This window comes from Grus americana, chromosome 3 (assembly GCF_028858705.1).
Source record: "Grus americana isolate bGruAme1 chromosome 3, bGruAme1.mat, whole genome shotgun sequence".
Classification (NCBI taxonomy): Eukaryota; Metazoa; Chordata; class Aves; order Gruiformes; family Gruidae; genus Grus; species Grus americana.
This window is the reverse complement of record NC_072854.1, coordinates 8,288,920-8,312,406: the sequence shown is the minus strand read 5'-3', so window position 1 is coordinate 8,312,406 and position 23,487 is coordinate 8,288,920. Positions and strand designations below refer to the sequence as shown.

The window sequence follows — 23,487 nt, the reverse complement described above, 5'->3', positions numbered from 1 at the left end:
TTAATGGCACAAGAAATATTTGGAGATGGAAGATTTTGTTGCTACCTGTCCCTATTTTACAAGGAAATTAGGAACACATTACAACAAAAGAAAAAGTCCTTCATCCTTTATTCAGAACTTTTGTAGGGAGTTTCAGCCTGGTAAGGACCAGAGGGCTCTATTCAGTGAGTCAGGTTTGCTTCAATTATGGGCAATTTACCAAAGATTACTTTGCAGTATCTCTGAATAGCTGCAACATTCCAAAGAATGGAAATCAAATCATCTTTTCAGGACTCTATTTATAAGCTCTTGTGTGCTTCTCTCTGTCATGCTGTCAACTCATCCTGGTTTCAGCTGAATCTTGAAATATAAAAGATTCACAAGAGATCTGGCTCATGTAAACCTGCCCTAAGTCCTTTCACGAGGGGTTCTTAGGAAATTAAGACTGTGTGCTTTCTCCTTTGAGAATTGTCCATTACAGAGATATACCTGTGGGATATAAGTTTGGAAACATCAAACAAGCAGTGTCCAGGAGTCAAGATTGGTAGTATCTGGAACTTGAACACGTAAGGTGATACCGTCGCTCCACATGTTATGAAAGACGGCCCGTCATTTGCAGACTACTGTTACAATTTTAAAATGTGTAATGTTTTAGAATTAAAGATAACATGCAGTCCTGTTATCAGCATAGCTATCTGAAGATTGTTTTCCGCACTACAATAGATAACATCACTGCAACTCAAAGCGGGATCAGAGAGTAGATTTCTTAGATGACATTATATGGGAGTGGTAAGACTCCTAATATTTCAAAATTATCTTCCCATCACACCTAGCCATTAGCTTCCATAACATTTTTCCCGTTGAGTTAAGGTTACAGTAGATAGTTTTTCTAATACTAATAATTGTGTGAAACTCACAGGCTGATGAGATTGTCAGCCAGGAATCTGCAGGGTCTGTTTTTCACTATCATTCAGGCTGTAAATTGCTTCCATCTTGGACAAAAGTGGCAAATCATCTCACTTAGGTGTTTATGATCATTAATCACATGAAAGTGGTACCACCAGCCTGTTACTATGCTGGGTGATGTATAGCTCTATAGTAAAAAATAGACACTGCCCTAAAATGCTTACAATAAAAATAAGCATTTATTAACACATTTGTAGATAAGCTTTAGGTGCATACAAATATGTAATGGCTTGATTAAGGTCGCATGGGAAGTCCATCGGAAACATTATTTGCTCATAAATCTTCCTGGTCCTCACAGAAAACCTTAGCTTTAGAAGTCTGTTTTCTTGTTACACATCCAAGAACGATTCACATAAACTACACTACCATATCATCGTTGTCATTTAAAAGCGTCTTTGTTTTGAGAATTCACATCATATGTTATTTCCAAATGTGTGTTATCTGGTACAAACAGTTGCTCAGGCTGTCTTGAGTTTTACATGGTTTTACGCATTCTATGCTACTTTTAAAATTGAAGCTATATTCACTTTTCTTGTGGATTTACAGTCCAAGAGTCCAGCAGCATGTGTGGATACTCCTTTCACTGTATGGGGTAACACCCTCTTCATGAATGCTGATTCACCCAACATCTCCCATAAAACAATGACTCACTTTTCCATTGCAGAGCTGACTTTCCAGAAACATCGGTTCCTTAAGCTACTTCTCCCATGTGGCAGCCTACAAGGTTTAACATTCCTGCAAGGAGCATGTGGGAAAAGGAGACTGTGCAGAGGAACGTGCGGTCTTTGTCAATGGAATTACCAAGTACAGAATAACCAGATTCTGTTCGGTTTATTTTACAGTCCCATTTCCCTCCCATTCTGCCCCAGCTCTGTATGCGTATACTTCAAAAAGGCTTCAGGCAACAACTGCTATCTCAAGTTAAGGTCAATCAATATAGCTGATGTGCTGATGTTTAATTATAGGTAGCTGATGGCTTCCTCTGGCACGGGTTAACCTTGTTAAATGCATGCTTTAAAAATATCCCTTCAAAATTAATTTTCTGCTTGTTTTTAGATACACTATGTGTGCTGGTTCTTCTGTGACCTTGACGGAATAGGTGGTGACAGCTGGAAACACTGCTTTACTTTGTCAACACTGAGATTCACTCCTACATTATAAAACAAGTTCAGGGGTTGTTGCTATCTTCCACACCAGTGCATCTGATCGCTCTTGACAAAGGGGGCATGAGATGGTTGTATTCATCTCATGAATACCCTGTTAGAGTTTTTTTTCAGCGAACTCAGTCTGGGCTGTTTGCTTCTATTCAATACACAGTAAGAAAAGAACCATTTGTGTCTGTTCATCTCGTGTACTATTTCTTGCCAGAGAATAAGCTGTACAAAATGCAGAGATTCTAAAAGGATTTTAGTGACGTCTTGATTGTAACAACACTCTGACTTGAAAATTTCCGGCTTTTAAGAAAAACTGATTTTTTACGTTATACTGGAGTTGAAGACACAGTAATATCTTCCTTAAGATTTTTCTTACTCCTATGCTTTGTCAATAGTTTCAGTCCTGAGGGAGAACAGCTGTACTTGGAAGAGCTTTTAAGAAACCACTAAATTCACTAGGACACCGATTCCTATTGTAGTAGGTCAGCATGTCTCCAGCTGTACTCTGATTTCCAGTAATAGACCTAATCTTCTAAATCAATATGTGATTGCAGTTGGGAAGCCTGCATCATTACACCAGCTAAGTCCAATCTTCCCTCCTTCTACGCTTACCTTTGGGTCTATAAAATTTCTGCAGAAAGGGCCACCGAGCAAGGGTTGAGCATATTCTGAACTTCTGTGTTTAATGAAATTGAGCCAATGTACTTAAAATATTGAAAAAAAATATGAAACAGTCCAGCACTGCAGAACAACCTTCTGAAGTTTTACCTGGAGCTTTGTAAATTTCTTAAACTTTTCAACAGGGGTATGATATTCTTGTGAAAAGTTACGAATGTGTATATATAGAGAGATATATATATTTAAAAGAAACCCCTCAATAGAATCTATCAAAAAAATTCAGAGTTATTTAAAACATTAAACAAAACCAGAGAGAAATCTGTATTTTCAAATATAAGACTGCATGTATTTTACACCAAAATGAAAGGCAGGTTTCTTACTATTTTCCCTGAAGATTCACAGGCAGGAGCTGTAATTAGATCTCATCCAGTTAAAACATAACGATCAATCCAAACTGCCTTCAAAAGGTTTAGTGCATTGTGATGTACATTACAAAGAGGAAGAAATTGTAACTGTCAAGGGCCAGATTTTACTTCTTTTACTCACCTGCACTGAACTCTGAGACTAAGCATCTTACTTCGATGTTTCTGAAGAATGTGATTTTAATTGTTACGATTAAGGGATTGCAGAAACAGGTCCCACATGAAGATGACGCTCAGTGAAGTATTATTACCTTTGCTTTTAGAATTATCTTTGATCACACTTGTAAATTTGCAGTGGATTTCCCATTAATTAGCATGAATTAGCTAGTTGTGGCTGTTCAATTTAGGTTAATTCTAAATGTTTTACAGTGCATCGCTAATTATTGAAAAAAACCCAACAACCCTTATTAAAAAAGCATGCAGGTGTGAGCTGCAAATTGCAGGGAATCCCTGCTTTCACTCGGCTCTGTGTGTTTCCAGGCGCTGGCTGCTCTGCCGGGGTGTTTGCTTTGGATAGCTCCTAGCACCGCCACGCTGCAGAGCGGGACCTCCGCAAGGGCCCAACGCTCTGTGCGGAGCGGGGAGATGCCGTCAAATGTTTCTTGCTTTCCCAAGGATCCCATCCCATTTTCTTCTTTCTAATGTACCCTGGGGAATGCAGGGCTCTGCTTTCCAACCACCACGCCGCTCTTTTGTCCTCAGTGCGAGGCCTCGGCAGAGCTCCTTTTCAAATATGTCAACACTCGCCCTTAATTAGTCCTTGCAGCATAATGAGGCATTCCTCATCTCCAAAGGGTTCAGTGTGCGGCTGTTCCTGCCATCTACGCGGGGTTGGAAACACAAAGAGCCGGGGGCAGCTCCATGTTGGTGCTTCAAGAGCAGCCTGGCTGGGCCAGAGCGGAGGTGTGGGCACAGCCGTCTGGCCAAGACACTGGGCCCATTCTCCGCTATTGTGGACAGTCACTGAATGCTGCTTTTTGTCCTTTGCCCGTGTGCATACAGACATATAAACTCTATCTTTTGTTCTTCAGTCAGGAGAAGTCTGCCTTTGCAGTAAAACGCGTTGGCTTGGCAGACAGAGGTTTATCCGCCCCTCAAAGGGCGGCAGCAGCCCCCTCCACAGTGACACAGCCGGGGCTGCGCGGCTGCACCCGCCCCCCCTGCCCTCAGAGGACGAGTCGCAAGCAGTGCGAGGGGGACCCGGCGCGCTCGGGCGGGAAGCACAGGCCGTAAGCCCCGCCAGCCCTGGCCTGTCCCAGCAGAGCAGGGCCGTGCAGCCTCTGCGGAAGATGGGTTTTCTCCCCCGCACGCGCCGGTGCGGATCCCCACGGAACCCCTCTCGCAACACAACTGTCCCCCCGCGCTCCCCCCAACATGGCAGCCAAAGTCCCGCCCCGCCGCTGGGGGGGCGGAGCTCTGCCCCCCGCCCCGCCTCGTCCGGTCCGGGCGGGGGCAGCGGCTGTCCCGGCCGTTGGCGGCCGCGCGTGCGCAGCGGGGCGTGGGACACTGGCGAGTTGGCGCGGCTGGGAGGCCGGTACCGGGCTGCGCGCTGCCGGCGCTGCGGCCGGGTGAGTTGCTGTGGGGAGAGGCCAGGCCGGGGGACCCCGTTCCGCCGAGCTGGAGCTCCCTCGGTTCCATCTGGGGCTTGAACTTTGCCTGCGGCCGTCCCTGAGGGTGTTTTGAGGGGGAGGGCGGGCTGAGCCTTCCCGCTGCCTCCGCCCGGCCGCTTCGTCCCGCTCCGCCCGCGGCCTTCGGTCCCGTCCCGCGTGCAGCGGGGCGTCAGCGTGAGGCGCCCCACGGCGCCCCACGGCGCGGGCAGGGCAGGGGGGTCGTTACCCGGCCCGGCCCCTTTCTCGGGTACCGTGGGCCGTTACTCCTCCGCGCTGCTACCACGTTATTGTCTCATCGTCTCTAGAAATACCTTCCTGGCTACCCACGCGTCGAGGTGCTGGTGTGGGCTGCCGCTCAGGCAGGGCGTGTTTTGGGCAACGGTTTTGGCAGGAGGCGCGGAGCGCTCCGCGGGCAGAGCCCAGCTTGTGTGTCGGCCGTGCTGATAAGTTCAGGAGCTGACAGCCCGCGGGAGGGGGGCAGGCTTCTTTCCGAAATGCACAGCCCTTCTAGCCAGCTGGAGGGGAAACGCTCATGCTGTGATTTTTACCTGAGCATATCAGTCACGGTCAGGCCATTAGGTTTGATGCTCCTCTTGCTTTTAGTTTGCACTTGCCGTTTCTCCATAGCTGCTTGTTTATTTGTAACGCAGTACGGTGCAGTTTTCAGTTATAATTCCCATGTGGTGTAGTGATAGACTGCATTCTCCTGTAAACAGTTTTCTACTTGAGAAGTTTACTTTCTGCCAAAGTTAGTAAGACACGCTTTCACGGGGGGAGAATATTTCTGCTCTTCAGAGCAAGGGAAGCATCAAAGGTAGTTTCTGGTTTTTCTTGCATTAAAATAACTGGATGTGCGGGCTTGACAATAATGAGCATAAAAATAATATCCGCTGAAACTAGCATGTCTGTAGCTGTGTAGGTGAGAGCTGCTTGTTTCAAAGATCTGACGGTGAAGGGCCACGGGTCCCCATTGAGCTGGTCGCAGGGTTGGAGCCTTGAAGGATGGAGAGCTCTTGGGGCAGGAGAAGCTGATCTATGCTGGAGGAGGCCAGGAGCATCCTGCCACAGCAGATTACAGATTCACAGACTGAATAGGGGTTGGAAGGGACCTCTGGAGATCATCTAGTCCAACCCCCCCTGCTAGAGCAGGATCACCTAGAGCAGGTTGCACAGTATTGCATCCAGGTGGGTTTTGAATATCTCCAGAGAAGACTCCACAGCCTCTCTGGGCAGCCTGTTCCAGTGCTTGATCACCCTCAAAGTGAAGAAGTTTTTCCTCATACTGAAAAGGAACTTCCTGTGTTCCAGTTTGTGCCTGTTGCCCCTTGTCCTGTCACTGGGCACCACTGAGAAGAGTCTGGTCCCATCCTCCTGACATGTACCCTTCAGATGTAGCTGTGATGGGCTGCTGGCAGCTTCAGCTTCTTCCTCTGTTTTAAATTTAATTTCCGGAGGCGGAAGTTCAGTTCCGTGGTAACTTTTTATCACAGATACAAAAAATATCTACTAAAACTCTTAATGTTTTAAGTGGCATCTAGGGATGTCTTGTCAGAAGTTGACAGGAGAGGTTGTTTGTGCTAGTTGGGTTGGCTTGCTGAGCTAGAGTGCTTTCAGTGCAGTCTGATTGCTATCTCCTAATGACTTCTCAGTCATAATAAACATGAATATGCTGTATAGGCTGATTTCTTTACCTTGATATATTAACACAAATATTTCTTCTAAGTGTAATTGCTGTTGTACTTTAGAAGGAACAGCAACTTTCACAGCTGACCAGTTTTGAATACTATTCATGCACATTTGAGGCCAGCCTAATGTAGCAAAAGAATTGATTTGAAGAGCTGCTTCATTGTGTCTGTCTTCTTAACAGCTCGGATGACAAGTCGCTGAGCATCAGCAAAAGCAGATGGCTGGAGGTGGCTCTTGTTGCTTTGGGGAGTAGTCTCTTGAATAGTCAAAGATTAGAAGATAAGCACATTAACACAAAACACAAAAAATTATTTTATGCTAAACCATTTTAAAACTTAATTTGGGAGAAGTTTCAAAAATCCTATTTTTTAAGCACTCTTAAATTCACTATATTTACTTGATACTAAAAGTTCATTTTTTCCAAGTACAAAGTTCCAAGTACAGCGATCAGATATGCTTATAAGGTCATGATGTACCAGCACAGCCTTGCCTGATGTATATATAATGCTCTGGCAGAACATTTTGGGGGGAAAAGAATGCATTGTGTCTAGTGTGACATGTCAAAGGTGTGCTAAGTATAACGTTTTGAGCGAATGCATAACAGCATCGGTTAAACTGAAGGCTGCCTAAACTTCCTGTTACAGACATATTGACTGAATCTTTTTGGTTGTTAGGGGGGTTTTCTGAAGGCTTATGTACATTTCTACATGTCTCACAAGGATTTAACTTTCAGGATGAAAGAATACCGATATCAACCTTCTGAGGAACATGAATTAGTACTGAATAACTGAATGGGGTTTTTTTGTTAGTGCTGCAATGGATTTTGTTTTCACCTAACCTATCCATCTTGTTAAATTATATGTCAAGACCACTTAAAATTTGTTCTAGTCTTGCTGTGCATACTGTTTTTTCAGGAGTATGATGACTGTCACCGCTTAGTTTGATGCTCTCTAAAAGCCATGCACATTAGTTTGACGCTCTCTAAAAGCCACGCACAATATCATGACTTAGTCCCAAACCTGCCAGGGGCAGAACGTCATCTCTGTAACCTGTACCCAGCGGTCTTCAAGAATAACTCTTTAAACACAGTTGCATCTTAAAATTTCTGTTCTCCTGGGGATTTGTCTAATTTTAGAGTGATTTTAAATTTTTAAGGGTGTTTTTGGGAGTCTCTGGCTTTTTGTGACTTTCTATAACTTTTTTTTCAGAGGGCTTAGAAGTGAGTGTAATGAGTTCAGTATGACATTCTTAATTTATTTTGACCCGACAGACTAATCCTGCAGTATATTTAGTACTTGCAAATCAAGGATTTTCTTTCCAGCTAAATGATACACCAGAAATGATAATTCACAGTTTCTGGGATGCTGCACCAATATGTTGAGGTATGGTAGGACGAGGAACCTGTATAAATCCTGCATCTTTCAATAATACACACTATTAAGGTGAAGGTCATTAGAATGCCTGCAGTGGCGGTGCAGTTTTTCTGCAACTGTCTCAGTGTTGTGTGAAATCAGGGGAGTTTAAATCATGTTGCTCAGAAAAGGAATGTGATTTTTTTTCCTCACTTAGCATAAGTATGGGCATATATTTTCACATTATTGTGGAATTTGTTTTGTACACTTATGAAAAAATAATCTTCCTTTTGAATGTCTGAAACCCATGCATGGTTCATGTGTCATTAAATTAGAAACTGCAGGAAAACAAAGAACCATCTGGAGACTTAGTGGGGGGGAGGTTGAGGTTTCTGGTTAAATGTACTATGAACACAGGAAAAATTATAGAGTGTTTCAGCTACTAAAGGAAGCAAAGCGTGTTGGGCATTTTGTCTAATAGTTTTGTTGTGTGGTTTGGTTTTTTATTTTAAACCATCTTCTTTTCATAATTAGGCAAAGCACCAGAATGAAAGACATGGACAATATCAAAACTGTGAAGAAAGAATGGTAAGTGCCAGTTCCCCTCTCCCCCTTTTCCCCTTCCTTTCCTATTGCCATCTGTGTGTCCTGTCGTGACTTTTCAAACTTTGTTAAATTTTAAGATTTTATTTTTTTTACCTACCTGCTCCACATATACTGAAGTTTTCAAAAAATAATATATTGTTTTGCTAAAAGATTTTTCACATACCTGAATGTTTCTTAGATGCAAGAAACTGTGTAAATATTTTTATTTAAAGGCAGCCTTACAAATTGCTAACTCACTCTGCACCTCTACATTTGATACGGAGGTGTTTGGTTTTCCAGTTATGTTTCCAAGGTAAAGCATACTGAATACCTAGATTAATGCTTCAAGTTTCTTTTCTTCTAATAGAAAACTAAAATGAGGACAGCATACTTCTGAAATGTCTTCTTTAATATTGTTGAGGTTTTTTCTTTTGTTTAAAGATGTTAATCTGTAGAGATTCTTAGTGTTGTATAGATGTACTGCAAACAGTTCCTTTTTATGCAAATGTACCTAACTACCATTCAAGTAAGCATTGCTGCTCTTGAATTCAATGCAGAGTTTTATGTAAAACTGGATATTTTTTGAGAGCTGGGATTTTTTTTTTTCTGAATTGCTTAAAATAGACTTTTCTCTATTTCCAGTAGGAATAACTCCTGCAATGTTTACCAAAAGCTGCATAATCCTCTTACTATACAAAGAACCTAAACTGAAAGATAATCATTCAGGTTGCATATTTCCACATTTTGATTGGTGTAAATCTAACAGAAACAGCTGTCACATATACAATGTTCTATAAAAAGATGTGGTTGATGCACCTTTTTTTAATACTCTGGCAGTCTCCACAGTACTGAAGTCTTCTATTGTATTTCTTCGGTGTGCTCAAGTGGTGTTGAGTCACTTTTCTTGAGTTTCTCTAATGTGCTTTCAAAGACAGTAATGGTGGTTCTGTGATGGTGCTGGGAATGGGGAGGTTCACGTCCGGGAGTAGATGCTAGGGCAGTGTTCTTGTATTCGGTTTTAAAACTTACGGCAAAGAAAGTCACCCAAGTCTGTATCATGGAAACACTTTAAGGAAGGCATTTAACTGGAGCGCAGTTAAATGTTTGATGGTCTGAATTAGAAGTATGAATCCTCTAACTTGCATTCCTTGTTCTGATACCAAGTTTAGAAGCTTCTGCATAGATGAAGTCACCTTTTCTATTGTTGTTCTTTGACTTGTGCTTCTGAACTGGAAATAGTAGCAGTTAGAGGTTCGTAAGAAGTTTCTAGGAAAGGCAGAACGGAAAGCTGATGTGACGTTTTGTAACTACCAAGTAAGCTTGGTGCAGGGGAGCATGCCTTTTACACCTCTGGGTACTGAACTTCTAGGGTAACTGCTTGTCTTCTAATGTGTTCTCTGAGGCATTGTTTTTACTTATGTCTTTTGTCTGCAGGATGTGTAAATCGGGAACCAATGATCAAGTTTTGAATGGTACAGAACAAAACTGTGACTACTTTGTAGATAACCTTTTTGAAGAAGCTCAGAAGGTTGGTGCTATATGTATGCCCCCAACTACAGTCAAGAACCAGGTAGGTCGTGAAGAAAAAATACTTGTGTTTAACATAATAGCGCTTGAGGAGTACTCTGGAAAACAAATGCAAGAGCTCCAGCAGTCTTGTCCAGCACATCTGTAAATAAACGCACACAGAATTCAGACAGCAGTAGGAACAGTCTCCCATCTCTTTGTCAACCACGCTTATGCTCCTGTGCTTCTGGCTCTTACTATTTTATAGTGGGTTCAGTGTTATTCTAGGACTTACACTGGCATTGCCTAATGCACTTCTGCTCTACTAGTAAGGAGAGCGAGCTGACCATAAGGTGCAAGGAATGACAACTACTATTACATAAGAAGTTGTTTAAAGAGTTGCAGCCTTTTTGTGCAGAGGCATAGCCCAAATTTTTTCCATTTGCTCTCTTTTGTATAGTTGTGGTAGGAGTGGCATGTTTAGTATGGGTTTGTCTCAGTGATTCTGTCCTTTTCATATTTTTCTGTTGCTCCCCAAAGAATGGGAAGGGTCTGGAGAAAAGGCTATGTAGAACAAAAATGTCAAGGAGAAATTTGGAGTGGGCATTGCTGGAAATTACATTTTTGGATCCCTAACTGAGCCTGGGAGAAAAGGAGTGTCAGGACCAGTACCTTAAATTGCAGTTCTGAAATAGTGTTCCATGGCAGTATTTCTGTTAATGTCTAAATGGGAAGTTGGTGTGGAATAATTAGTCCATGTTTAACTTGCATACTGGCTCACTGTAGAGGAACCTTCCCATGATGAGAACTCCTTCCATTGGTGCCATGACACACAAGGATTTTAAAGGAATCTAATCTTGCTGAGTAATATGTACCTTTCTGACAGATTACCCAAGCAAAAGAGTGGGAATTTTATTCAGCAGTTTGCACTGCTGTGCTGCTGTGTATTTATGTAGCAATCATCTAACAACTCAAACTGTGGAAAAAAAGAGAAAATTGTTAAGGACTCTGAAGCCTAGTTCAAACTAATTTCCAGCTGAGATGAACTGTGCATTTGTACATGCTTCATATACCTCACGTGTGGCCAAGTATCTGTCGAGACGACATTATTTCAGGGATCAAACTTGGATGACCAAATGCTTCCTTAAATGGCATGATGCATAAATATGAAAACGCAGTCCCAAATATATCCATGTTAGAGTTGGAGAAATTTCAGTGAACAGTGTGAAGGCTACAGGTTGAAGTAGTGGATGTTCTTTGGCAAAGTTAATAAATTACTGATAATTTGGGGTTTTTTTCATTCCCCTAACACCAAGGTTTTGAATATACTCAGGAATTCCAGAGTAATATAAATGTACAACTGTCTGAAAGTGAATTTTCTGATACTTGCTGCATTTCCTGAGTGAAAGGCTTCTGCGTGCATTATCTTGATGCCTTACTCTCAGAAAATCCTCCTGAATGATCAGAACAAGGCTTTGGTCTAATAAATCCCCAGCTGGACTATTCTGGTAGTTGGTGTTCCAACACCAGGCATGTGTGATCTCAAATTAGCTCTTCGAGAGCTGTAGCTGGCTGGGATCTTCCAGTTCTTTTTTTTTTCCTGTTGAATTGAAGGAGTGTTCTTGACCTTGGAAAGCAAAATGATTGGGGGAAGGTTTATTTCTAACCCTGATTGACGCAAGATACTTAGAAATGTCACTTACCCCTTGCAGTTGCTCTGCCTGTTGGCACAGGGCCGAAACAGATTATAGTGAGCCTTCTCTCAGTATTTTTAGTCCATGCAGTGGATGATTTACAATCATAGGGTACTGTGGGTATACCAAGCTGGTTTTACATCAGTGTTATAATGAGAATTGTTCTTACTTTATAGGTTGATGTAATCATTAAACTTTGGAAAAATGGGTTTACAGTAAATGATGGTGAACTTAGAAGCTACACTGATGTTGCAAACCAGCAGTTCTTGGACTCCATTAAAAAAGGGTGAGTGAGTTTTGTGTTCTTAATCAACTTGAGTTAATGTGCTTTGGATAGCACTTGGCTTATGTTCTAAATTTTTACATAGCTGCTTGACTTTATTGCACTGCAGTGTTCCTGTAGGAGTGTAGGCCACTGCCTGTCTCAGTTCCTGCAGTGCTAATGGCTGTTTTAACATCAACAGGTTTAATATAGCTTTCAATTGCAGTAGTCGTACAGTTGCTGATCAAACAGATAAAAGCGAGTGTTGGTGGGGGGGCACGGCAGGTGCAGAATGAAATAAAGAATAAATCAGAGTGCCCAGTAAGAGCTACTGATCAAATGATTCTCTGACTAATGAACTCAATGTGCAAGTGTTTGAGAGCATTTCTAGTTTTATGGTCTTTCGTTTTTATTGATGAAAAGCCTTAAATGGGCACAGTTGCTCATCACAACTTACAGTTACAAACTCTCAGTCTTAAATTTCAGACATTTTTCATAGTACAAACTTGCTATTTCAATCATTTGTGTTATAGCAATCTTACTTTTATCCCCCTGTTAAAAATTAGCATGCTATCCTGATTTCTGCTAGTGTTTGTAGTGTTGCTTTAAAAAAGCAAATTGACCGTACAGACCAATGTAATTTTGAACCTTTAATTTGTAGTCTGTTTCCTCACCACATGCAAATGGAGAGGAAACTCTAATATTATGGAGAATACAATTTAATAACTCCTTTTCAAGTATGTGAAATTACTAAGCCATTGTATTTTTTGTCTTTTCCATACTTTCCTAGCCCATCAAAAATACTAATTTTACACTATATTTCTCCTCTCTGTCACCTGTGTTAATTGTAATAGCAATTAACTGCAGTGTTTAAAGCCCTTTGCCGCCTTTGTGTGCACGCATCAAAAGTTTGCCACCTTTCTACCACTGTTTGCTTGTAAAGATGCTAATTACAAGATGGTTCCTGCGTAATCGTTGATGGTAGAGAAGTACTTAGTACAGCCCTTGTGCCAGCTGAGCCCCACCACCCGAAAATGTAGTATCTGCATCAGAGCTCATAGACAAAGGCATTGTTATGTTCTGCTTAATGCAAATACAGCATTACCGAGGTGATGTTACTGCACTAAAGAGTGTAGCTATTAGTGATGATCTAATTTTTAAAAACTGAGATTTGTGTTTATTTGTAATTAAACACATTGTGTCTGAACTCAATTCTTTCTCTTTAAAAGCCAATTGTCCCTTTTTCTCCTTGTTTTACTATGGGGATAAAATAATTGAACCTTTTGCAGCAATGTATGGCAATACTGAACTTCCTACACATCGTTTGTGCTTTGCAGTCATAACTGCTGAGTAAATTTGAACATCATTCAATAAATTGCATGATGGTGATGTCTTTTATTGTTCTCTTTCTAGTTAATTTACAGTTCAGGAACTTGAAGTTGTTTGTATGTCATGCACTTAACATAATTCTTAGTAAATACTTGTGAAGTTTGTTTGGTTTTTTTAAACATCATCCTTGAGAAGATAAACATAGAACAGGTACTAATCATTGATCTATTTCGTATACTGAAAGCAGTATAGTAGTTCCTTTTCTGACATGTTTTGTTTTTTTTTTTTCTGTGAAGGGAGCTGCCTTTTGAGCTACGGAAAGTTTTTGATAAGGAGGAGGTAGATGTGAAAGTGGAAGATAAAAAAGATAAGGTGTATTTGTCATCGAAAAAGCCAGTGTTTCATCCATTTTCTGGACATGGTTACAGATTAGGAAGGTGAGTGGTCTGACATGATCTGTGATTGAGTAGCTGAAGGGAACTATACCTATGGTAAAGGCTCTCATAATTCAGGTTGGAAGTGATCTCTGGAGTTCTCTAATCTGTGCTCCTGCTCAAAGCAGGGTCAGATGTGGGGACAGATGAGATTGCTCAGGCTTTTATCCAGTTGGGCCTTGAAATCCTGCAAGTGTGGAAGCCGCTCAGCCTGCTTCAGTGCTGGACTGTCCTCATGGGAAAGAAAATTTTCCTTGTATCCAGTCTGCATGTCTCTTGTTTCAATTTATGTCCATCATGAAAAGTCTGGCTCTGTTCTCCTGATGGACTCCTGTAGACCCTGGCAGGCTGCTGTTAGGTGTCCCTGCCACCATCTCTTCCACAGGCCGAACAAGCCCCTCTCCTCACAGGGTGAATGCTCCAGTCTGTGGCCATCTTGGTGGCCTTCTGTGGAACTTGCTCCATTTTATCGACATCTTTTATTTTGGTTACCAAATCTGAATGCCGTATTTAGGTGTGTCTGAGTGCTGCATGGCGGATAATCGACTCCCACAATCTACTGACTGTGTTCCTGTTAATACAGCCAGGATGCTGTTGGCTTTCTTTGTTCAAGGTCTCAATATTAGCAGAACTGTTTCTAGCTGAAAGGCTGTCACTCTTCTATGGTTTAAGAGAAAAGAATCTCTTTTAAAGCTATATGTGCAATATTTTGTGTGAGAAGAGAGGAGTATTGACAATCCTATAAAGCGAACTGAAGAAGAGGTTATTTTGCATTCTCTTAAAATTCTTCAGTATTTAACCATGCATTTATTGCAGTAAGACGTTTTAGCCTGTTACAGTGATCCTCTTTCCTTTACTCCATGACTTTCTTGTTGTTAGAGAGTGTCAGCCACTAATGCCAATGCTAAAACTGGACTTGATTTACAACCAAACAGCACTGTATTTTGGTACACTGTTGTAGAGAGGCAGGCAGGCCAGGAGTTCATGTATTTGATCCTTGTGACTTTTGCTTACTCCAGCCAAATTAATCTGCTTCGCGTATCCCTGTTGTGTAAGACTTATGTGCCCATAAAAGCAGAGTTCGGCCTAGGGAAAAGAACACATTCAGTGACCAGGAGCCTACAGGAAGCCTTCACAGGTGGGACTGCTTAGCAACCTGCTGACTGGGCTGTGGTGAAACCTTAGGTGAACAGCTTGTTTCAATGAAGTGGAAAGGGCTTGCTGCTAAGGCCCAGTGCTTGTGCTGGGGGAAAGCATGACCTGGGTAGGAATGGATGAGGCAGGGGAAGAAGATAATGATGTGCAGAGTAAGAGACTGATAACTGTAAAGGATGAGTGGTTTCAGGCTGCCTCAGAGAAGCAAGTATTGTTTTATCAGTTTCATCTGTTTCTGTAGCATGGTTCATTCAGTTGCTACATGCTTGAGTAGATACGGTCAATAGGGAAAATCTTCCCTTGAGAGATTGATGAGATGCTGCAAGACTTGCTTTTGGTAGCACTGAAATCCTGAGCAAATGAGGGTCAAGAACTTAACCTTATTTTACCTACAAGTAGACCTGTATAAAGCAAGAAGATCTTCAGTGTGTCGGGTTTCTGCTAGCCAGTGCTAAATAGTAGGTTGTTCAGTTGCTTGTTGTGCTCTGTCATGCCTACAAGTAACGATCTTGCTTCCCAATAGGCGTTAGGTTCTGGAAGCACGCTACTCTGTGAATTTCGGTTGACTGGTCTTGTGCACTGAGACATCCTACTTGCTCAGCATTTTTTTTCTTTAAGGACTGGATAAAATGCTTTTTGTGGATTGTTTTTTTTTTTCCTACTCTTGTCTGTTCAGCGAGTGCTGTGCTATCAGAACCTTTTCTTTGAAGACGAGTAAGTATTTTTGCTGATGTTTGAAACATGAGCTGTAAGTGCTCTTACTCCATAAACTAGTGCTCACTTCATGATGTTAATAAATGTCCATATGCTACGCTTTCAGCAGAAAAGCTTTGTGGCGGAATAGTGCTGTCTGAGACCTGTAGCAAGTTTTAAGCTGTAGAACTCTATTTCCACAGTTGCATTTGTGTGCTTAATCAGAAATGAGAGGCAAATTACCGAACAGTTTACTTCAGCTTATCACCTAGCTAAACTTCTGCTTATCAAATAAACATTTTTTGAATAGTATATAGATTTTCTGCCAGTGTTCCCAGATGGATGGATAATGTGGTGGATGAACCATTATGAATCAGTCTGGCTCACTGAAACTTTTGTTGGAGGAAAAATGGAGGAACTAGAAGTGATATGTTTGATATAACTCAGATGAGCTTGATCCTCTCCCTTTTTGTTGTACAGGAGAAACAAATGAGACTTATCAGACTTTTCCAATATACCTTATTGAACCTACATAACTAATGGGTATATTGTGTTTTATCTACCACTGTTCAGCTGCATTTAATAGTTTGGGACTATAACAAGATTTGCAGCTGCACTTTTCTATTAAGCTTATCAATGCATTTTAAAGACTGCCTCAGAAGCATGTTAATTAAACTATTGACTGAAATCCATCATAGCAAAGTGGGCTTGCTCTATAACCTCATTAGGGTAAAACATTGTGTGTCAAGCTTCTTAACCATTAGTCAGAGTAAGGCACGATGCCTAAGTCTTGGGCTTTCTTTTCAGAAAATTGACAGGAGGCTCTTACATCTTTTCGATCTTTAGTTTGCATCTTCTTTTGATAATCTTATAAAATGAATAAGACTTTAAAAGAGGTGATAATGCTTTGATCTCAGGCTAATAAGAGTCTTAGATTCTTGGTTTGTGGCTTTAGTCAAAGCTCCCACCACTAGATGGCTTTATCTGTCAGTTCTACAGGAACAAAGTTATTAAGTATAGAAATGCTTTAAACCTTGGTGAATATAAATCTTCTAACTTTCTCTTGCAGCTTAGCTTAACATGTTGGCTTTGGTTTCACACATGCTTGCTATTGAAAGAATCATCTCCAATGCCTACCACAAATTCTGAGATGTGACCGTGAGGGAAGTCGGTTTGAGAATGACACCAGAATCTGTATCCGTTTGAGACAGTCCATCAGTTACAGCTGTAGTTCAGACAACTAAAATGTAGTTCAGCCCAGGCTAAACCAGACGCCTGGCAGCTGCACGGTTGACTACGTCTCCAGCCTCCGCTGTACTGGAGACAGCTAGCTTGCACAGGAGTGCTTATACATCAGCATCTGAACCTGGAGCTGAACGTCACTGATCAAGTAGACAGTGAAAACTGATCATTGCAGGACTGAAGTATGATGTGAATTTTTTTTTTTACTCTGTTTCTGAGACTGTTTAACACTGTCTTGCTGGTGCTCAAGCTTTTTTTCCAGATCTGGAGAGCAATTAGGGTTTATTTTGTATTGAGTTTGAGCATGAACAGAAGCTGGGTGGGAGATAAGTAAATCAGTAGAGGCAGGTGGGTGATAGTAAGTCACCTGTACTTGGACTACCAGAATGTTTTACAGATGTCCCTCTTGGAATCTGCTGGTGCCAAGTTCTTGTGCCCCAGCTGATTTCTGTGTAATGCAGAACAGTCGGTTCTGTGCCTCTCATCTGTATCCAGCTGCAGTGAACATCTCTTATCACTTGGGAATGAGATTCCTTGATTCTCATTCTTTTTGCAGAGTTTCAATGGAAGGCTGATAGCCTAGAAGTTAGGGCACTTAACTAGGCAGTGGGTGATAAGAGTTTTTGAAATACCTCAGACTGAGATGGACTTGAGCCCAAGACTCTAACTTTATTAGCCTGAATATATTAAGTCATTAGCCATCTTTTTTTTTAATAATAAATTGGCTGTGACTCTTCTGCTTTATGATTAAGCTAAAACAGGTACAAGAACATAAGGATGCTAAGGACCGTTACGGCACTTTTGGTTACGGACTTCTCTCTCAAGAAACAATAACTCATCAGTTTTCTGTGCAAAGAGAAAGCTTTTCCAGAAACCACCATGAAGTGTTCCTGTAGTCAGTGACCACAGCTGAGCTCAGAGAAGAAATGTAACTCCTTAAATCACTGCTTTTGTTTTGCAAGCAAACATCTGGTTATACTCACATGAGGATGTGTCAATTGGATCAGGCCTTACGATAACTTAAACAGTACATGCTGAACAAGCTTAGTCCTGAAAGAAGCACTAAGCTCTAGACATTTCTTCAGAATAAAATTTTTTGCCAGTAATTTTATTTTTTTTCAGACCACACACTTGGACTGAGGTTGCTATATTCTGTCAAGTCATTTTATGGATCTTTGCCCTTGTGGTAGGGTCAGTGCCTTAGAAAAAAACAAAATCCAAGTGCTGTGCGCATCAGCCTAAATTTTCACATTAAGTCAATTTCTCTGATAGATGAGTAATGCTTCTAAGCTGCAATAAATGATTCTGGGGTCTAAATCAAGGCTAACAACGTTCAGTTAAATTAAATTACTGTAATCACATTACAGTTAAAATTAACTTTGAGTATGCAAATTCAATACCCAAACCCCTTAAAGTTTCACCTGTGTGATTAGAGTACAAAAAACTGCATGAAGAATCTTCAGACTGTTTCATCTCTTGGGTATTCATATTTAATCCTTTGATATTTAAGTTCCCTTCTGTCTTGTAAAAATGTTTAACATGAGCAAACTGAAATTCTTTAGGATGTTGAAGTCTTCAAGACAAAGTATTGACATACAGTTTTAAAAAAAAAAAAAAAAGCTAACATTTATGTCAGTATTCCTGTATTTGTTAAAAAAAGCCAATGCACCCTGATGCAGGACAGAAAGCTCCAGAAGCAAAGGTCTGGGGGAAGGTTCAAGCTTACATATGTACACAGGAGGTGTAACCTCATATGGCTTTTCTTTTCAGTGCTACTCCAAGGATAATCTCTAAAATAAGAGATGATCATCAAGAACCTGACAACAAAAGACACTTGCCTTTAGTACCATTAAATGATTTGGAGCCTATCACTAACATCCAGATCTGGTTAGCTGATGGGGAAAGGATAATTCAGAAATTCAATGTTTCTCACAGGTAAGATTTATTTTAGCACTGTCTGATGTATTTGCATTTGAACTATTTGTCCTATGCCTGTATGCATGATAAGTCTCTAATTTCTGTGAATAATCTACCTCCTCAGTTCACTTAACACTGGACTTCGGTTCAACTGTATCTAGAAATCCTCCTTTCAAATTTTGAGAAAATTTTTAGCTGACAAGAGAGGAGCATAAGAGGAATGTGATGATAATAGTCAGCACATAACTGAGCATAAATGAGAATCTAAGGAGACTGTAGGAGTTCTTTGTAGGTTAGTGGAAGTTAAGGTGTATGTATTGCTCATTACTAGAGGAAACAGCTTTTAAGATGACAGATCTCTCACAAAATGACTATATCTGGAGCAAATCGCTTAGTAAAAAAAACCTGCTAGCCATTGGGCATTGACAGCACCGCAGCTGGGAGCTGGAGGATGTGATTTACACTTGAACCAGAGGAGCCTCTAGGGAGGGCCAGAGTCAGTGCGCTAGGCAGGGCAGGTTCATCACCTGCACATCAACGTGGACAGAACAGAATGCATCCAATGTGTTTAATTCTTAATTAGTAAAATTTCTGGTTCCCAAAGAGGCTTATAGATGGAGATAATGTCAGAAGGTGTCAGCACAGCATATGTATGCAGGAGCTTTGAGAAAGTAGGATTAACCATTTAAATGGTAGAACTACTGTCTTTAGAGACCTTTCTCAAATTTGTAATTTGAGAGATTACTCCAGGACTATACAGTCACATCGTATGGAAAGGATATGGTGCCTATGCTTCTGTGAAGCGATTGAAAGTCATCATAAATTTAACACAGCCCAGGCTGCTGTCAAGACAAACTTTGTATGTCTTTGGGGCTGGTCAGAAGAAAAGCTCAGCAGTTAAAGGTTAATGACTGTAACTTTTTCTTTAACTTGTACTAATTTATTACTGTTAGTGGCCTGAGGTATGAACTGAAACACTGCTGCGATGTACTGCTGAAGGGCGAATTGCTATTTTAATTATAAATACTTCATTGGAGGGCTTAATATCTTAATTATTCCAGGTTTCACACATTTAAGTGTATTTAAAAGCTTTTTGTCTTCATGGTAAATAGCAGTTTGAACAGCTGCTAAGTGCTTTTGGAGGAAAAAAAGAAAAGTCTGAGATAAGCAGAACAGCCTTACTGATGAAATGCTCTTTTTGAAGTAGTTTGCAATAAATATTCCCTCATAACATATCTTCTTGCCACAAGGCCAGCAGATTGTCTTTGGGTATGACCTAATAAGAAGTAGGGGGAACTCCTTTTAGAGTACATATCCTTAAGCATTATGGTTGCATGTATAGCACTCTGAAGCAGAAAACAGTCAACTATTTGTTAAACTATAGGTAAATAACCTGTAGCATATATATTGCAGTGTCTGGGTAAACTGATTACTCTTACCCTTTTGCAGACAGAATGTGTATGTGCCACAGTGACTACTACTTTAGGTATTACTTGATTACTGATGAAAGACAGAAGTTACAAAGTGCAGGTAGTGTTGTAATACTGCAGTATGGGGCATCGAGGAGTCATGAGAGACGCAACTAGCAGAGCAGTGCCGTAGGAATACCACACTTAGCTATGTCTTGAATTGAGTTGTGTCCCTTCTTGAGCAGATGCTAAGTTACTGTGACCTTGGAGCATCGGGTACAGAGCCTGCAAAGGAACTTGGTCACCCTAAAGCAGATAGCTGGTGGCTAATTGCTCTTGGGACCCTATGAACTTTGATATAATACATGTAAACACCTGTAAACATGCAGCCAAAAATGTATTCCTGCTTGAGGTTTTTCAGGCTCCAGGCTTACAACATCAAGCACTGCCTCTTACTTGAGGCCTGTGTGCACAGGAATTAGATGCTGGCTGTATCTGTCCTAGTAAGTATGGCTAAGGCATGAAAACTTGGTTGTCTGTACTGCCAAACTGTTCAGATGGCTTTCTCCCAAGCCAGCTAGGACTTTCTCAAACAATATCTAGGCTCGGTTCAGATGTTAGCTCAGGTCACGGACCATTCCGAGGAAGCAGTAAACCCCATGGGCTACCCTGCAGATGGGGGAGAGGAAGGATGAGTTTAATAATTTGCCAGTAGCCAGAGTCTACCAGTTGGCTTCAGGATCACAGAATGGGCATTGACACTGTTTATTTTACTGGTATGGATGTATCCTGTCCTCTTCATTTTCTAATTAAATTGGTCAATCCTGATTCTTCCACAGCAAAACCTGTCTTGCTCACTTGTTGCAAGGTTCTTCACACCTTAACAGGCAGCTTGAATCTGTAATGAATTCACTGCTGCACGTGCTTTGGTAGGAGACTGTGTTTAGACCTAGATAACTCATAAGCTATCCAGACAATTTTTGCAAAACCTTTTTCTTTATTATTATTGTGGTTCTGCTACGTGTACCATACACTGGAGGCATCTTTATTCTAGTGCTTGGCTACAGAAACCTCAGGTAAGAGCTCCACCAGCTGGTTACGAAATGGTAGGCTTGTGTAACCACCATCTGAGCCATGGTGAAGCATTTGAGTGCTCAGAATAAGATGCTCATCCTTTTTCCCTTGGGACTGCTCTCAGAGCATGCAGACCCTGATCCTTGCCTCCCAAGTGGATCAGGCACTTCAGGATACCGCCCCATCTATATTCCTCCATTTTTGTGCCATCAGCTATTACATGAAGTAGGTGTCTCATTCTCTTCTTGTGGTGGTTGTGTGTTGTGCATATGGTCTGTGTTGGGATTGGAGTGTTCTAATACTGAGTTTTCTTTTTTCTTCTCAGAATAAGCCATGTCAGAGACTTCATAACAAAGTATCAAGGATCAGAGGGAAGTGTTCCCTTCATGCTGACTACTTCGCTGCCGTTTCAGGAGCTGCGAGACGAGACACTCACATTAGAGGAAGCAAAATTGCAAAATGCTGTTGTTGTACAGAGACTTCAGAAAACAACTGAACCTTTCAGACTCTTAGTGATAAAAGCACCTGACAGTGACTATAAAACTGCTGCTACACCTAATGGACAGCTCAACAATGAGCAAAAAAAAGCTATCAAAAGTACAAGATCAAATTAGCTTTTAACTGGCCAAAAACTACATACAGGTGGAACTAGACAAAACCAAAAATGTAACCAGCAATATCTGGATGCACTCTCATCCTCATGTACTGTGCTCTTAGAGAGCAAAATTTGTGCTGTGCTATCATCTGCTATAATAGAAGTATTTTCAACTAAATTGGGTGGTCAGAGCCTGGCTACATAACGTAGCAGAGGTACAACAGGCCATCCTTAGAATTTCCTTAGGTAGAACGCTTCTTAGTTCTTTAATGAGCATATTTAGGTGGAACAGTTTCTCTAAGACTTAATTACTACTGATAGCACCTTTTAAGGAAAAATAGTATTTATTTTTGCACTTTGGACTAAAGTGAAACTGAAATGATTGGTTTCACTCATTTCAGTGTAAGCTGCTGCAGTTTGCATTCTTCTCTCAGTAACTTTTAGGCAATGGATGCTGCAGGGAAGCTCATATTTGAACTCTTAACTAACTTGAGAATCTTCAATATCAGTATCTTCAGGATTTAACTTTTATCACAAGATTTGCAGTGTAATGTTCTATCAAGTCTTCACATGGTGGTAGGTGCATGTGTGAGAAGATAGAAATGAGGTAGTCTGGTGCATACTGCATATGAAGTGCCTCAAAGTAAGCTCTGAAGGAATTGTTATTGCCAGTTGTTAAAGTGGCTTCTGCCTCTCTTTTGCTGCTACGGGTGTCTTATAGATAGGGTGATGTTCAACTACCTAGCTTGTTAGGGTAGAGATCCACTTTTAGCCTTGTCATACACAAACTTCAGCTTTTCTGGAAATTACCAAACAAGAACAGTGGCTTAGAGGGACACAGCTGGTTTTGTACTATATATCTGCCTCTCCTGAACTGGCCAGCTGATTGAGATGCTAATTGCATGTGGCCAAGTTTCAAAGATGTTGGAAACCCTTGTTTGAAAACTGAGGTTTCTTTCCCCCCCTCTGCCTCATTTCCATCCAAATCTTTTATTTTACTATTCATATACTCAAGGCATAAAATTTGTAGCTGACTATTCCATGTATTGCTAAAGGAGAAATCAACATACAGACTAAATATTTTGTACTGTGTTTGCTAAGTAGCATGTGGGTTTGTGAACGGAACTAGAGTCTCTAAGACTTATCCTGGGGCCTTCAATGAGTGCTGACTAGTTTGTGTTATCTACGCAAATGGATGATTGATGGGGTTGTACTACTTCTGCATTGTTAAGCGAAAGATAGGTTTAGGATTTCCTGGTTTTGTTCTAAATAGAAAATTACTCAATTGGAGTGACTTGAATTCTGTCTAAAGTCGTGTTACTTCAAACTAGGGATGTGCTTACTTCATTCCCAGGGACGTTAACCTGTTTAGCTTCATCTCTCCTGGTATGTTTGAGGGCAATGAAATGAAAGTCAACTGCACAAATATCTACTCAGTGTATTCAGAAAGCAAATCTCTTGAAAACTATGCAGTTAACTGTTTTCAGTGCTATAAACTTGATGTGCTACCATGTCATTCAGGTTTATGTAGCAAATAATACAACTAAATTTTCTCTGCTCTTGCACTGGCTCCTCCACTATAGGAGAAGCCTCTTGTAGTAGGAAGAAATGTGTAGATAAATCCACTCGTAAAATTGAAGAGACAAGTCACCTACAAGCACAGGTCCAACCCTCAGTTTGCAGAGCTTCCTGAACAGGGAATTCTATTAATCTGCTTTTGAATTTGTCTTAACATAAAACTAAGTCTTAGAAAACCATACCTTTGATTGTACGCTCAATTGTTCTTATTTAAAAGGTGCATGAAA

At 41.0% G+C, this 23,487-nt stretch overlaps 1 protein-coding gene across 2 annotated transcripts; it reads left to right on the top strand.

The window, feature by feature from the left end:
* Positions 1 to 4,577: 4,577 nt before the first annotated feature.
* On the top strand, positions 4,578 to 23,441 carry UBXN2A (UBX domain protein 2A). Of its 2 annotated transcripts, none has more exons than XM_054820341.1 (7): positions 4,578 to 4,707; positions 8,322 to 8,375; positions 9,807 to 9,942; positions 11,749 to 11,858; positions 13,460 to 13,600; positions 18,458 to 18,622; positions 21,413 to 23,441. In XM_054820341.1, exons 2-7 carry the CDS (start codon positions 8,335 to 8,337, stop codon positions 21,699 to 21,701), a joined length of 882 nt encoding a protein of 293 aa, XP_054676316.1. In that variant the 5' UTR covers positions 4,578 to 4,707; positions 8,322 to 8,334; the 3' UTR covers positions 21,702 to 23,441. The 2 variants fall into 2 exon arrangements, with proteins under 2 accessions (XP_054676316.1, XP_054676317.1); XM_054820342.1 differs by lacking the exon at positions 4,578 to 4,707 and adding an exon at positions 5,778 to 5,934.
* The last annotated feature ends 46 nt before the right edge of the window (positions 23,442 to 23,487 follow it).